At 38.7% G+C, this 13,228-nt stretch overlaps 2 protein-coding genes across 2 annotated transcripts; one reads left to right on the forward strand and one right to left on the reverse strand.

Annotated features, from left to right (window-relative positions):
* Positions 1–918: 918 nt before the first annotated feature.
* LOC121736643 (ruvB-like 2) lies at positions 919–9,714 on the forward strand. Its single transcript, XM_042127968.1, has 12 exons — positions 919–1,085; positions 1,207–1,393; positions 3,989–4,105; positions 4,216–4,297; positions 5,184–5,346; positions 5,670–5,766; positions 6,223–6,354; positions 6,635–6,747; positions 7,458–7,678; positions 7,977–8,115; positions 8,458–8,572; positions 9,528–9,714. Exons 1-12 carry the CDS (start codon positions 1,080–1,082, stop codon positions 9,557–9,559), a joined length of 1,404 nt encoding a protein of 467 aa, XP_041983902.1. The 5' UTR covers positions 919–1,079; the 3' UTR covers positions 9,560–9,714.
* On the reverse strand, positions 2,440–3,753 carry LOC121736644 (acetylcholine receptor subunit beta-type unc-29-like). The gene has a single exon (XM_042127969.1). It carries the CDS (start codon positions 3,742–3,744, stop codon positions 2,560–2,562), a length of 1,185 nt encoding a protein of 394 aa, XP_041983903.1. The 5' UTR covers positions 3,745–3,753; the 3' UTR covers positions 2,440–2,559.
* Positions 9,715–13,228: the final 3,514 nt, after the last annotated feature.

Consider the following 13,228-nt stretch of genomic DNA (forward strand, 5'->3'; position numbering starts at 1 on the left):
GGGACACGATGTTTTTTCCCATATTTTTAAATTAAAATAGCATTTAGTTCAAATTAATGTTTAGTTGTAGTAAGTATAGTTATGCAGCAATATGTCGAAATCTTTTGTATAAATTATTACACTACGGTATTCAATCGTTTTTAGTGATTTAGACGATTAATTTTGTCAGGCCAATAAACAGCTGAAAATTAAAAATAAACTATTATTTGGTGCAGTTTTATTACAAACTTATTAGTACAATTATATATTATTCCATATCGAAAATTTTTAAAATTTGTTAGAGAATTACGACTTAATTCACCTTTAAGAGATTTGAGAATTTTGATGTTGCACCCGTTTTATCTAGTTACTTTTATCTGGTTACATAGTTTCTTTGTTTTATGCTATTTTGAAATATAGGCAAGTTATTTTGTAAAAGTTTCACAATAATATTCGCATATATGAACTTATCACAGTTCTTAATGGAGGGTCAAATTGGTTGCACCCGGGATGACACTTCAGACCTGTGTTGTCAGCCCTTCATACATTTGATGAAGGTTTTCATTATGTATCCCTTCAGGGTATTTTTTCTTAATAAATCTGGTTCAATTTGCCTGTAAGATGCTTTAAGTGTGTCAAACTGTTGCACACGCGATAGTGGAATCGCCTGTAGGATACTTTTTATCCCGGAAAATGCACGGTTCCCCTGCGATAAACGAATTTTGGCGCAACTGAGTTGCGGGCGTCATCTAGTTTTATAATAATATTAATATAAAATAAAAAATTACGGAATTACGGAACCCTTCGTGCGCGAGTCCGACTCGCACTTGGCCGATTATTTTAAAATATTATTATGTCGTTGTCAAAAGAAGGTCATAGCAAAAAAAAACTTGACTTCAAATTACTCCTGTCATTTTCAACACTTGTCAATGTCAGTTTCTAAGCGACCGTCGTTTGTTCGGTAAATTCACGCTTGTTTTTGGGCTTGTTTTGTTATAATTAAAATAATATATTGTGTTTATTCAGTGCGACAATTTGTGTTTTTACTCTCAAGAACTTATGAAGCAGTTTTGAAATATCGACTAAATACTTAACTAGAAATGGCGGTAAGTAAAACAAGAAACTTGCGCAAAGTGAACATCGATGTTTATTCCTGCCGCGTGCTTAAAATGTGTTTTTTCGTATTAAATTATAAGGTTTTAGTAATAAAAGCTTTTACCTTTGCAGTCCATAGCAGCCGCTCAGGTACAGGAAGTTAGGTCTATTACTCGGATCGAAAGAATTGGCGCCCATTCTCACATTAGAGGCCTGGGTTTGGACGATGCGTTGGAGCCGAGAGCCGTCTCCCAGGGCATGGTGGGCCAGAAGATGGCGAGGAAAGCCGCCGGAGTCATTCTGCAGATGATTCGAGAAGGTAAAGTTATTTCGATAAATTGGTTACCATAGTTACGTTTAGGTTATGTTAGCCGGTCGCGCACGTATCTATCTATATATTAATACGTGAGCCAAAAACTTTGTATCCCTTTTGACGAAAAATGGGGAAACGTAGGTGAATGAAATTTTGTACAGTTATAGTTTATATGGCGAATGAGTGCATCAAGCTAATATTATTTTAAAATTATGCTTTTATAATACATTTTTTAACAAATAAAACATTACACACACACTACGAAAAATTACAGATTTTTGAGTGACACGCCTATACGAATTGTACTCTTTTATTTATGGTTGCAGTCTGTTGACAACAAGGTGCAGTACTTGTTTGCATCATCCAGTAGTAATCCAGCGCTGGATTGGAATATTGCAATCCGGCCATAACTGCACATGCAGGATTTGTATACTCTTCATAGCTAAGTTTATATACTAGTTACTATAGATGTGTATAAAATACAGATTAATAAATAAAATGTCCATATGTCTTATCAAGATGAAGTCCATATTCTAACATGTTGTTATCAATATCTTTTGCATATTTTTACTGTTATTATCTTTATTACATCCCTAACCTAAAAGTTTGCTGAAATAAAGGCCTTATATTAGATCTTATATTATTATGATATGTTAAGAGGAACTTACGCCTCTAGTCCACCAATGCATTCGCATGCGGCAGCGAAAACTGTCAGTCACCTAACATCAGTTTAAATGAATAAGTTGCGCCCTTGTCGGTATCGTTTCGCAAGGAACTGCAAAACCATCGTTACACAGACACGAGTGTTAGAGCGAGACAAAGCATATGCGAAAATTCTGCCATACTACTGACAGTTTGCTGCGAATGTGTCGGTGGACTAGAGGCGTTGATACCTCGGGAAAGACAAGACATGGATTGAGGATTTTCAAATATTTTTCATTGTTTAGGTATATAAATATTTCTATTGAAGTTGGTATTCAAAGATTTAAACAAAACTTCTCAACTAGAACTTAATGTATAATTGTATATTATAATGTGATAAATGGAAATAATCTGTTTCATAACAAGTCTGTAACATAATATCTTTGTAATTAAAGTTTCATATAATTTTTCTGCCTACTGGATTACTATATTCCCGAATGCGTATAGAAAAGTATGACTTTCCAAGCTAGTCAAACAATAACTGGTATTGGTCTTGGTATGTATATAAGATACAATACAAAATAAATTATTATGTAGGTTACAATATTAACAGAATTCAAAATATATGTAAAAGTGTTCCAATCTTGTAATGACTTCTTGATTGTGTCATCCTCATGTAATTCAGGATCCCATATGGGACCTATAAATGTTTTTATAGAATTCTTGAGCAGGAAATCATTGACTATATTAACCCATGTTGGGGTAGGTTTTGTTTTCTTTCTTAAATTCCTCAAAGCAAATGTTGCAACTATGGTAATGGCCGTCATGAATATTGACGCTTTTAAGAAGTTCAAAACTTTAGGGGCTCCAATGCCTCCTCGTGGAATATTCTCATTAATTGTTTGCACGAACACAAAGTCACAAGCCAACGAGAAACACAACATGAACACACGGAGAGTCTTATTGACATCAATAAATATAGCCGTAACACATAACACTGCTACAGTTACGAGAGGAATAACATTTATCGCAGCCAAAAGAGCTGCTACTCTCTCGATTGTCAGGACTACACTCATCGTGTCTATCAATTCATCGGGATGCGTATACTCATATGCCACTATGATCCATCCAGTAGCATATTCCGCTCCAACAGTTGACACTGCTTTTGAGGGAGGGTAGGATAATTTCACGTTATTTTTTACGGTGTAATTGAAGGTGCAGGTTTGAGTGTCGTAGGGCCAGTTGTTCAGAACTGAGATGCATTGGATGATATGCGTGACCTTGGGAATGCAGGATACGATACCCATGTAGGAGACCTTGCAGTTTAAAATAGGTGGGTCCAATATTTCAGTTTCGAATTCCAATTCGTTATCCAAATGGATCTGCGGGGTCCAGATAGTCATGATGCTAACCGAGACGCTGTGGATGCCGTCGTAATCCTCAGGGTTCCATGTCAGGTGGTCGTCGTGCCAGGACAGAAAAGCCCAGCTGTGTAGGATAAAGTTGTCGTGGAGAAATTTAAATGTTTTCACGGCAAATCTCAGGCTGACGGTGACTGTGGTGTTCTCCATAACTTGATGGCAGTCGCCATATTTCTTCATGAGATCATCGTTCAGACTGATTTCCTTGGAGATGTAGGCTGTTGAGGAATCCAGGATGCAGTCCGAACTCGAGAGGCTCAGGAAACTTATGAATATAGATGTTAATATGATCATGGTTTACGAGTGCCGACTGTCCACAACATGTGTTAGATTACGTCTGATGCGCCACTAAAATGATGCTGCACGCCCACTTGATAGGTTTCAAATTACAGTGCGGAAAATTTCGACAACTGTGAATGAGAATAAAAAACTCGCGAACTTAGTTCTTTATAATTTTATTTAAAAACAGTTCTACATATCTATAAGCTTCTTCTCTCGCTTTAAACGTAACATTACAATTGTTGATACAAATTTTCAGGAAAAATAGCAGGCAGAGCAGTGCTGCTGGCGGGCCAGCCGGGCACTGGTAAAACAGCCATCGCCATGGGACTCGCGCAAGCTTTGGGACCCGACACACCTTTTACCAGCATGGCTGGTGAGTAGGAAACTATTTAATTTAGATAGCTGGATGAACTGAATAGCTGAAGAACTAAAAATCTAAAAGATGTGTCTTTATCAATGTTGAGGAATAAATATTGGTTTCAGGTTCCGAAATATACTCGCTGGAAATGAGCAAAACAGAAGCTTTGACACAAGCCATCAGAAAATCTATTGGAATAAGAATCAAGTAAGTACAACTAGAGTTTAAGGATATTGTATGCTATTTTGGTGTTGCCAAAAGAAAGTACTTGTTTACCATTCATTTTAACTTATAAAAACGTAATTTGTCTAAATCTATATTCCAGATCAATTTTCAATTTCAATTTATTTATTTCCAAGAAATTGGTACAAAGGTCTTACAATTTATATTTGATTGTGGGAATATGCGTGGCCACCACAAAGGAAGATCTTCCGACCGAGCGAGGTGTTATGCTCGGTCAGGCCGAAGCCCACGTGATACATCTCAGCTGTCGTATATAATATACTGACGCGCTCAGAAAACTTCGATAGCGCGATGCAGAAATGTTAGGCGAATTGTGGGTACCGCCACATCACTCCCCCCCGAAGACCGGAGGTCGAATCTTGAAGTCTTGTCGCTTGAGTCGCCAATGCCAGTGAGTTCCAGTGAGTCAGAACTGTTGCAGTGAGTCCCAGTGAGTCGGAACTGTAAGCTGCTGCACGGGATCCAGTGAGTCGGATAGCTGTCGTGCGGGGCCGATGCTACGTGCTGACCAGGAGAGAAGTGCTCTGCTTGCTGACCGGTCGGTGTAGTGAGAAAGCCCGATAATGCCGATGCGGAGTCGCCCAGGCCGCGGTACATTGCGGCTAGTGGACGATGTACCCGATGAGGCGATGCTGGCTGGTGCGGTGCGGAGGGGCGGGGAGTGATGATGATGAAGGAGGCGTGTTCTGTCTTTAATCTTTAAATTAAACATCCAAACTGGTATATTTTGAACAAATAAAACTTCGCACAGGATTTTTTTATAAGTATCTAACGATCTAATTCTCGATCATCTCTATTCTCGACGCCGGCATCTTGTACTAGTAGTGAAAATTTATTTTTAAAATTCCAGAGAAGAGTCCGAGATAATCGAGGGTGAGGTGGTGGAAGTGGTAGTGGAGCGGGCGGTGGGCAGCGGGGGCGCGCGCTCCGGCCGACTGACCCTCAAGACCACAGACATGGAGACCAACTACGACATGGGGACTAAGATGATCGACTCGCTCATTAAGGAAAAGGTGATATTGAATAAAGCAATATGAAATTCTCAGTTTAACAAAAAAAACATCAAGAAAATTGTCACGACAAATGTTTATGTCTGATACAAACGCCTAGTACATGCGTTTGTATCAGACATCAACAGTATTAAGTACACAATATATAAAAGTATAGATTGGTAACATAGTCCAGGGAAACATCAAAATAATTATGACCATTAGCCATAGATATTAGGCCATAGCTTGTAAAAAAAATTGCATGAAACACACACAAGTGTTTCATGCAATTATTTATTTAAAGGGAGTAATGCTATTATAACAGCTATTATTTTAATTATTATCAGGTACAAGCTGGAGACGTCATAACCATAGACAAAGCGACAGGCAAGATCAACAAACTTGGCCGGAGCTTCGCCAGAGCGAGGGATTACGACGCCACAGGTATACAAATTACAATCCTTATTTGTTTAAAACTGAGTAAACAGACTCTTTAGTATTTTCTGTTATTGCAATAAGTAAATAGACTTTGGATTAAGAATAGCCAACATTGTCTTCGTATATCTTCTTTATGCATAATATTGCTTATAAGACGTAGGATGCTATTTTTACACTCTCAACACTATACTGATATTTCGTCATGATAACCAATCAAATTGCACTGAACAATATAGGCTAACGTTTCGGAATACGCCACTAATGAACATCGGTGCCTTAGGGTCAATTCAGACTGCAATGCGACGCGTAAATGCATGTCTAAAGTATTGAATTGACCTGCATGACGTCTAACGCAATTGAAGTCTGTCAAATCAATACAAATTTAGAAATTAACCCTTAGGTGTTATTAAAATTGGAAAAACATACCTTTGAAATGTAAATGAATGTTGTATATACCTGCAGGTCAGCAGGCGCGCTTCGTGCAGTGTCCGGAGGGCGAGCTACAGAAGCGCAAGGAGGTGGTGCACACCGTCACGCTGCACGAGGTCGACGTCATCAACTCCCGCACACACGGCTTCCTCGCGCTCTTCTCAGGTACGCAAACACACAAACACTCAGTCACTTCTTAGGTACGCGTACGCACACATACATCACAATGCCTCAAGATATTCGCTATCTGAGTAGTGTCTCTACGTCCGAAACCTTTGCGCTTAACTTTGTTTTTAATGCTTTAAAGCGCCATCTATTATCATAATATATAAATAAACAAAATATTAAAATTAATTTTAACGCGTGCTTCAGAAGGTTACAAAATATTGAGCAACCAATCTTAACACAGTTACATTACAGTTTATTTTCATATTCCTTCCCCTAGGTGACACCGGCGAGATCAAGTCCGAGATTCGCGAGCAGATAAACGGCAAGGTGGCGGAGTGGCGGGAGGAGGGCAAGGCCGAGATGATTCCCGGCGTGCTGTTCGTCGACGAGGTGCGTATACTGCAGCGTTTAATTATAAACTACTAGGTGACGCCGGAAAAGGTTTTGGTCCTTGAAGGAAGTACTCAAAAGCGAACACTTTCCAATGAAAGCCAAAAGAAAAGTGTTCAACTCATGTGTCCTGCCTTGCCTAACACACGGCTGCCAAACATGGGCATTGACACAAAAACATCTTCTCAAACTCAGAACCTGTCAGAGGTCAATGGAAACACATGACAAGAGAGAGGAAAGAAAAATGGACAAAAATTCTATCAGACTGGCAACCCAGAGACGGGAAGCGGAAAAAAGGAAGAAGAAGAAAGGAGGAGGCCTATGTGTTGCAGGGCACGCTGATTACCAACCTAGAACAAGACACTCCAACTTTGTTATTATGATACAAAATGCAATATCGTTGGTATCAGCAAAAAGGCTAATGATAAAATAGGTGACGCCTGCGACGACTCGATTACACCGAAATTCGTGTCTAGCGCGGCAACAGTAAATTTTTTTTTCTACAAAACTATCCAACACCCTTTCCATTCTAACAAAATATAGTATTAGTGTAGAATGTAGATTATGTCAAAGAGTATAAATTCTTTCCTGAAAGCTGTTCTGTTATCACTTCAAATGTAAGGTATGAGACATAGTATCGTGTAACTGCTGTATAAACAGAGCTTTATGTTAGTACGAGGTTTAGTATTTGAAATCAACCCTTTTTTCAGGCGCACATGTTAGACATCGAATGCTTCTCGTTCCTCAACCGAGCATTAGAATCGGAGACCGCACCGGTAGTGATAATGGCGACGAACCGAGGCATCACCAGAATACGAGGCACCAACTACAAGAGCCCGCACGGCATACCGTTAGACCTGCTAGACAGAATGATCATAGTGCCCACCTCGCCGTACTCACATCAGGAGCTGAAGGAGATACTTAATATTAGGTAATTAGTTAATTACTCTCTCGTGACTATTAAATTTTAAGTAACTGAAAAGTAAGGCAACTTGGTCTAGTCAATTTAGTGTTACCTTTTTGGTTTTTGTCATATTTATGAAATTAAATGAGGTCTTCCATTTGTTTAAATCGCTTAATTTTTTAGCAGTGAAATATTTAAATTTAACCACCATTTTGAGCTACAGAATACGTAAAAGAAATTTTATACATTTGCGACATACAACTTTTTACCCACCTCAAAAAAGGAGACATTCTATTCTCAATACAGTTTGTCTTCCTTATTGCAGGTGTGAGGAGGAGGACTGCCAGATGTCGAGCGACGCGCTGACGGTGCTGACGCGCATCGCCACGGAGACGTCGCTGCGGTACGCGATACAGCTCATCACCACCGCCTCGCTCGTCGCCAAGCGGAGGAAGGCCACTGAGGTTGGTGCACCACACTCGGCACATCCTCTAGGTGCGAGAAGAGGAGGACTGCCGGATGTCCGGCGACGCGCTGACGGTGTCGCAGTGCCGAATTTATGTTTCTTATGAGAGATAGGCCACTTCACTTCCGCCGCCCCATGTAGTCTGTAGGACCTCTATGAACACTACCACCTCTTTACGACGCTGCCGTCATCAGGCCGTGGCCTATAACGGTTTATTTATAAATTGGGGACTGTGGTGTCGTGAATCGTACATACTAAATGGATAATGTAAGAATTTCTACGTGCATTTCGTCCGAACATTAGCACAAATAGTTAATAAGTGTGTTTGTGTGTGTGTCAGGTGAGCATGGAGGACGTTAAGAAGGTGTACACGCTGTTCCTGGACGAGCACCGCTCCGAGCAGTTCCTCAAGGAGTACCAGGACGAGTTCATGTTCAGCGACCACGCCGCCGGAGGTACTGTACCCCAACTGTAATTCAGTGATTTTTGGAGTTGTTGCTTATTTAACACTAGATGACGCCCGCAACTCCGTTGCGCCAAAATTCGTTTATCAGGCGGGAACCGTACATTTTTCCGGGATAAATAGTATCCTATATCCTTTCCCGGGACTCAAAGTATCTTACATACGAAATTACATCAAAATAGGTTCAGTTGTTTAAGCATGAAGAGGTAACAAACAGACAGACAAACACACTATTATTAGTGTGGATTTAACCAAGATTGCATGAAAACTGAGAGTTTCAGTTTGGCTGGACTATTTGAAATTGATCAAGCTAAATCGACCTACCGTGATGAAGACAGGGATCATTTGCCATTTCTTTATAAAAAGTTGTTGCATAAAACTTAATATACTATAGTCCGTCAAGAAAGTGAAGAAATTAAAAAGTGGCAACATCGTAGTGTCATCCCTTTTTTCTTAGATTGATTTGAATGAGATGACACTACGATGTTGCCACTTTTTAATTTCTTCACTTTTTTGACAGACTATAACTATAACTCTGAACTGAGCATAAGTAAGCTTACATATCCAGCCCAGCAGTGGGACAGCATAGGCTCTTAAAAAAATGAAGCTTAACTATAAATAAATAATACGTGTGGCACTTGGGGACCGCCGCGGTAAAGCTATTGCATAGCATTTTTTATCAACTTATGCAATTATAATTCGCAAACGTGGTCTGACGAACTGAAACGACGCCGCACCGACCGGCACACCGGTCAAACTGGAGGGTGTTAGGTTAATTTCGTTACAGAATTTCTTGATTCGGTCGCCGCGCTTAAAGCCCGCGATAAAAGCTATGCAATAACATAGAAACGATCGCACTATTGCCAAGTTGCCATTAATTAAAAAATAATCGAGCTATGCTTCTTTAATATTTTTATCTTAAGTAAATTTTTTTGTTATTGTTACAGACGCGCCGCAGTTAATGGAAGTTTCTCAGTGAATCTAGTACCTAGAACTTCCAAATTACAAATTACGTGTTACGTCATACTCCAAGACAAGAGTCGGAAGAAGGAATTGTTATTTTCAAAGACAGATTTTTACGTTCGTAAACTTTAAGATTGAAGTTATATTTTAATAAATTGATTTCAACACCAATTTTTGTTATTTCTTGTGTGTCATTAAAAAAATCATATTTTAATTAAAGTTTGGCAACCAAAAACGTGATTACCCCTCCAAAACGGCTGGACCGAGTGTGTTGAAATTTAGGGCCAACGCTAAAACTCGCGCGGGCGCACTCTCGCGTGTGTATAATGAAAAATATTATGGGCAGAGCAGGCGCGTGCGACGAAGCGCGGACGCGGGCGACGGACTGTCACACGCGCGGCGGACGGCGGGCACACGCTTTTCGTAGTCGACGTTGTTTCCGTTGACGTCCAAATAATAAATTAGTAAAATATAATCCATGGTAATTTACTCAATACAACTGTACACGCTCGAGATAAAAATTATACTAGCAGCGCTAAACGAGATGGGAGCACGCGACGGGTGCCTGCTCGCGGATTCGTGGCCAGCGGCGGTCTTCCGACGCGTGCGCCCGCGCCCGCGTCCACACGTGTTTCAGCGTTGTTCCTTAGGTTGGGTTGCACCAACTAACTTTAACTACAACGTAAAATGTCAAATCTTTGGTTAAAGTTAAAAATGGATGCCATCAAGACGCCATATTTTACCATAACCATAGAGCTCGACAAGGTTTTAAATGCACGTGTACGAAAAAAGGAACTAACGCTGTCATCATACAAAAACGCCATTTTTGACAGCGCCTTCTCCTTTACCAACAGCGCCCCCGCGCACGTTCATTTATAACCTTGTTGGACCAGTTGTCATCTGTCAATTTCTCCGGTTAAAGTTAAATGTATACTTATCCTATAGGTTTCAAAATTGGCCATCTACGGTTTCATACGGTTTTTCGTGAAAACAGGTTTTTACCGTTTTCTGTGTTTAAATAAATTTCTAAATAAACCTGCCATAGAACTCAGCTCTGAATACGCCTACTACGAGAGGTGATAATAACCAAAGAGCCAGAAACAGCCAGACTTTCGTCATTTTATAAAAACTAAAAGTTTTCTTGCATATGAATCTAAGTACCTGGATGACCGAGTTTTGCTCGGTATAGGAAACACTCATTGACTTCGTGTTACTTAATAACGCCATCTGCTGGTCGTTAAAATAATTAGTTGCTCACAAAATAGTATTATTATTCGCCAATAGATGACAGGAAGAGTCATATTTTACAGTTTATCGATTATCGATAAAACACGAATAAAAAGACATTTTCTGAAAATGATTCCTAGCTAGATCTATTTATTGGGTGAGTTCGTAGGCAATTCATTTAATGTTTTTTTGGTTCACAGTCGCGTGCAGCGAGGATCGGAAAGCCACCAGGTGACCAGTCTCCAAAGTCCAGAGCCACTAATTTTTTCCTTTGGCAATAAAATAAATAGTCATAGCTTTTACGAGGATTGAAGAAAAGAAAAAAAATGGGAAGGAGTTTTGCCGGGAATGTGAAAGAGTGATGTTGTGTTTTTGTATTATTTTCCTGAAATTGTGTTAACTGGGTTTTTAATGCGTAATATTGGTAGGATATTAACCATTAGATATTCGTTATCATGCACAAGATGTGTAGGAAAGTGATGCAGTATACAAAAACGAGCTATTTTGTGTTCCCTCCAAAACTCCATCGAAAGTTTTAGTAAAGCGTCTACGACTTTACTGAATCGGCCGACTTGACTCCTTGACTGTATTGACTTTTTACTTCGACTTTGACTAGACTTTGGACCTGACGATATAGAGAAACGATGCTGAAAATTGTATAATAATATAACAATATTGTTTTCCAGCCATTTACTTGACACTGACCATGGTTATATAATAGCCGAAGTGCCATAATAAGAAAAAAAATGACACTTTAGTTGTCAACTGTCAAATTTCAAGATAGTGAAAATCTCATTGCATTTCTTGCAATTTTTGGGAAAACCATCCAGATTTAAACCAAATTCAAAATGTTCGCAGTCAGGAATTTACTCAGGGCCAACACCCAAATTGTTAAAAATGTACAGCAGAGAAATATGAGTGGTGTTGCAATTCCACCAAGAAACAAAGTGTCTAAAGGCGTAAGTATTTTTTCCATGTTTTACTATTTTCCTTGTGATTAACTCTATTAGTACTTCGTAAAATGCATTGGAAATATGTTTTCTAAATTATTATTAAGTTAAAAAGTTTAACACATAAACACATCATTAATTTTTCATGCAACAAAATTACGTAATTTTCGTAACATTATAGGTTAAATAGTTGATATTGATTTCGAACCTTACGCATAAAAAAGGGGCAAAAGTTACGGCTACTTAACTTCTAAGCTACCTACCTTTTAACCACTGGGGCTACTAGATTATGGGCGCTATGAAGTGCAATAAAATTTAACCATTTTTATGAAAAGTTGTCCAGTTTCGTGTGAATATTGTTGTTCTTATCTTATGAGTTATCTGTAAATATATCAATTGTACCTATCCAAAAAACAATCTGTTTTTAAATTTAATTTAGGTTAATATATTGATAAATATTTATTAATCTTAAATATTTTATTATAATTTTTCTACATAAGAAAAGTTTTAAAATGGCCTGCTGTTTGAAATTAATGCTTCAACTCCCAAGCGGTCGAGTTCGATCGCGAAAACAATAGATTTCTAGGAATCCACGATTGAGGGTTTAAACAGTCTATATTACTTAAAATTAAATATGTACATAGATTAAAAAATAAAACAAACTTTATTAATATTCCAGGAGATGATCTTCCTCGCCAGCACTATGTTCATCGGTTGGATCACTGTTCCCGCCTGGGTGGTGCTGCACATCAAGAACTACCGCGATAAGGTCTAAGCTACCTACCACAATCATAGGAAATCATTTAGAATGTATAACTGTTGGTTTAAGTAAAAGTGTATTAACTTATCAGTTGTTTTCCGTTAATACCTAAATACTGTTTACTATCAGATAAATTGATTTATAGCACATAATTGATAATAGTACAAGTATTTATAGGCAGATGATGGACGCACATTGTTTGTTCGGATTTGAAAAGTAAATGTTGCTCATGATACACATGCTAGGGTGGTCGTAACCTGCCAAAATTTTGTAAACCTGCCATATGCATATGAGTTTCTCAATTTATAGAGTCACTTGCCGCCTGTTGAATTTAAGTGCCCACAGCCCCAAGTGATCACCGGCGGCCGCATAACAATCGCCGCAAATCTATTGTGTCTATAATTCCTACGATCAAGGAATGAAAATTAGTGGTTTGCATAAAAACTTTTTCCTTAAAGTTTCCTTGTTAGTTTAATAGGTCGAACCTTACAATGTAAACATTAACATTGTATGCAAAATCTGTGCATATCTAAAGTGAGGAGCTGGGGAACAAAACCGGACAAGTTCATCAGAGTACAAAAGTATATTTTTTTACGAATCGTCTTCTCTTGACCCATCTGAGTCAATTCCTGTTAATTATTTCAATCAAATCCGGTTAAAAAAACTTTAAAAAGTTCATTTTCAAACAAAATCGTTTTTAACCACTGTAAAAAATTTTCTTGCGGACTAATCTGGTTTTGTTTGCCAG

The sequence above is a fragment of the Aricia agestis genome, chromosome 19, assembly GCF_905147365.1.
Source record: "Aricia agestis chromosome 19, ilAriAges1.1, whole genome shotgun sequence".
NCBI lineage: Eukaryota > Metazoa > Arthropoda > Insecta > Lepidoptera > Lycaenidae > Aricia > Aricia agestis.

Coding starts and splice junctions, on each gene's coding strand:
- LOC121736643 (XM_042127968.1), top strand. Junction 1,394..3,988: donor TCTGCAGATGATTCGAGAAG/GTAAAGTTATTT, acceptor ACAAATTTTCAG/GAAAAATAGCAGGCAGAGCA. Junction 5,767..6,222: donor GAGGGATTACGACGCCACAG/GTATACAAATTA, acceptor ATATACCTGCAG/GTCAGCAGGCGCGCTTCGTG.
- LOC121736644 (XM_042127969.1), bottom strand. CDS start 3,744: ATGATCATATTAACATCTATATTCATAAGTTTCCTGAGCCTCTCGAGT.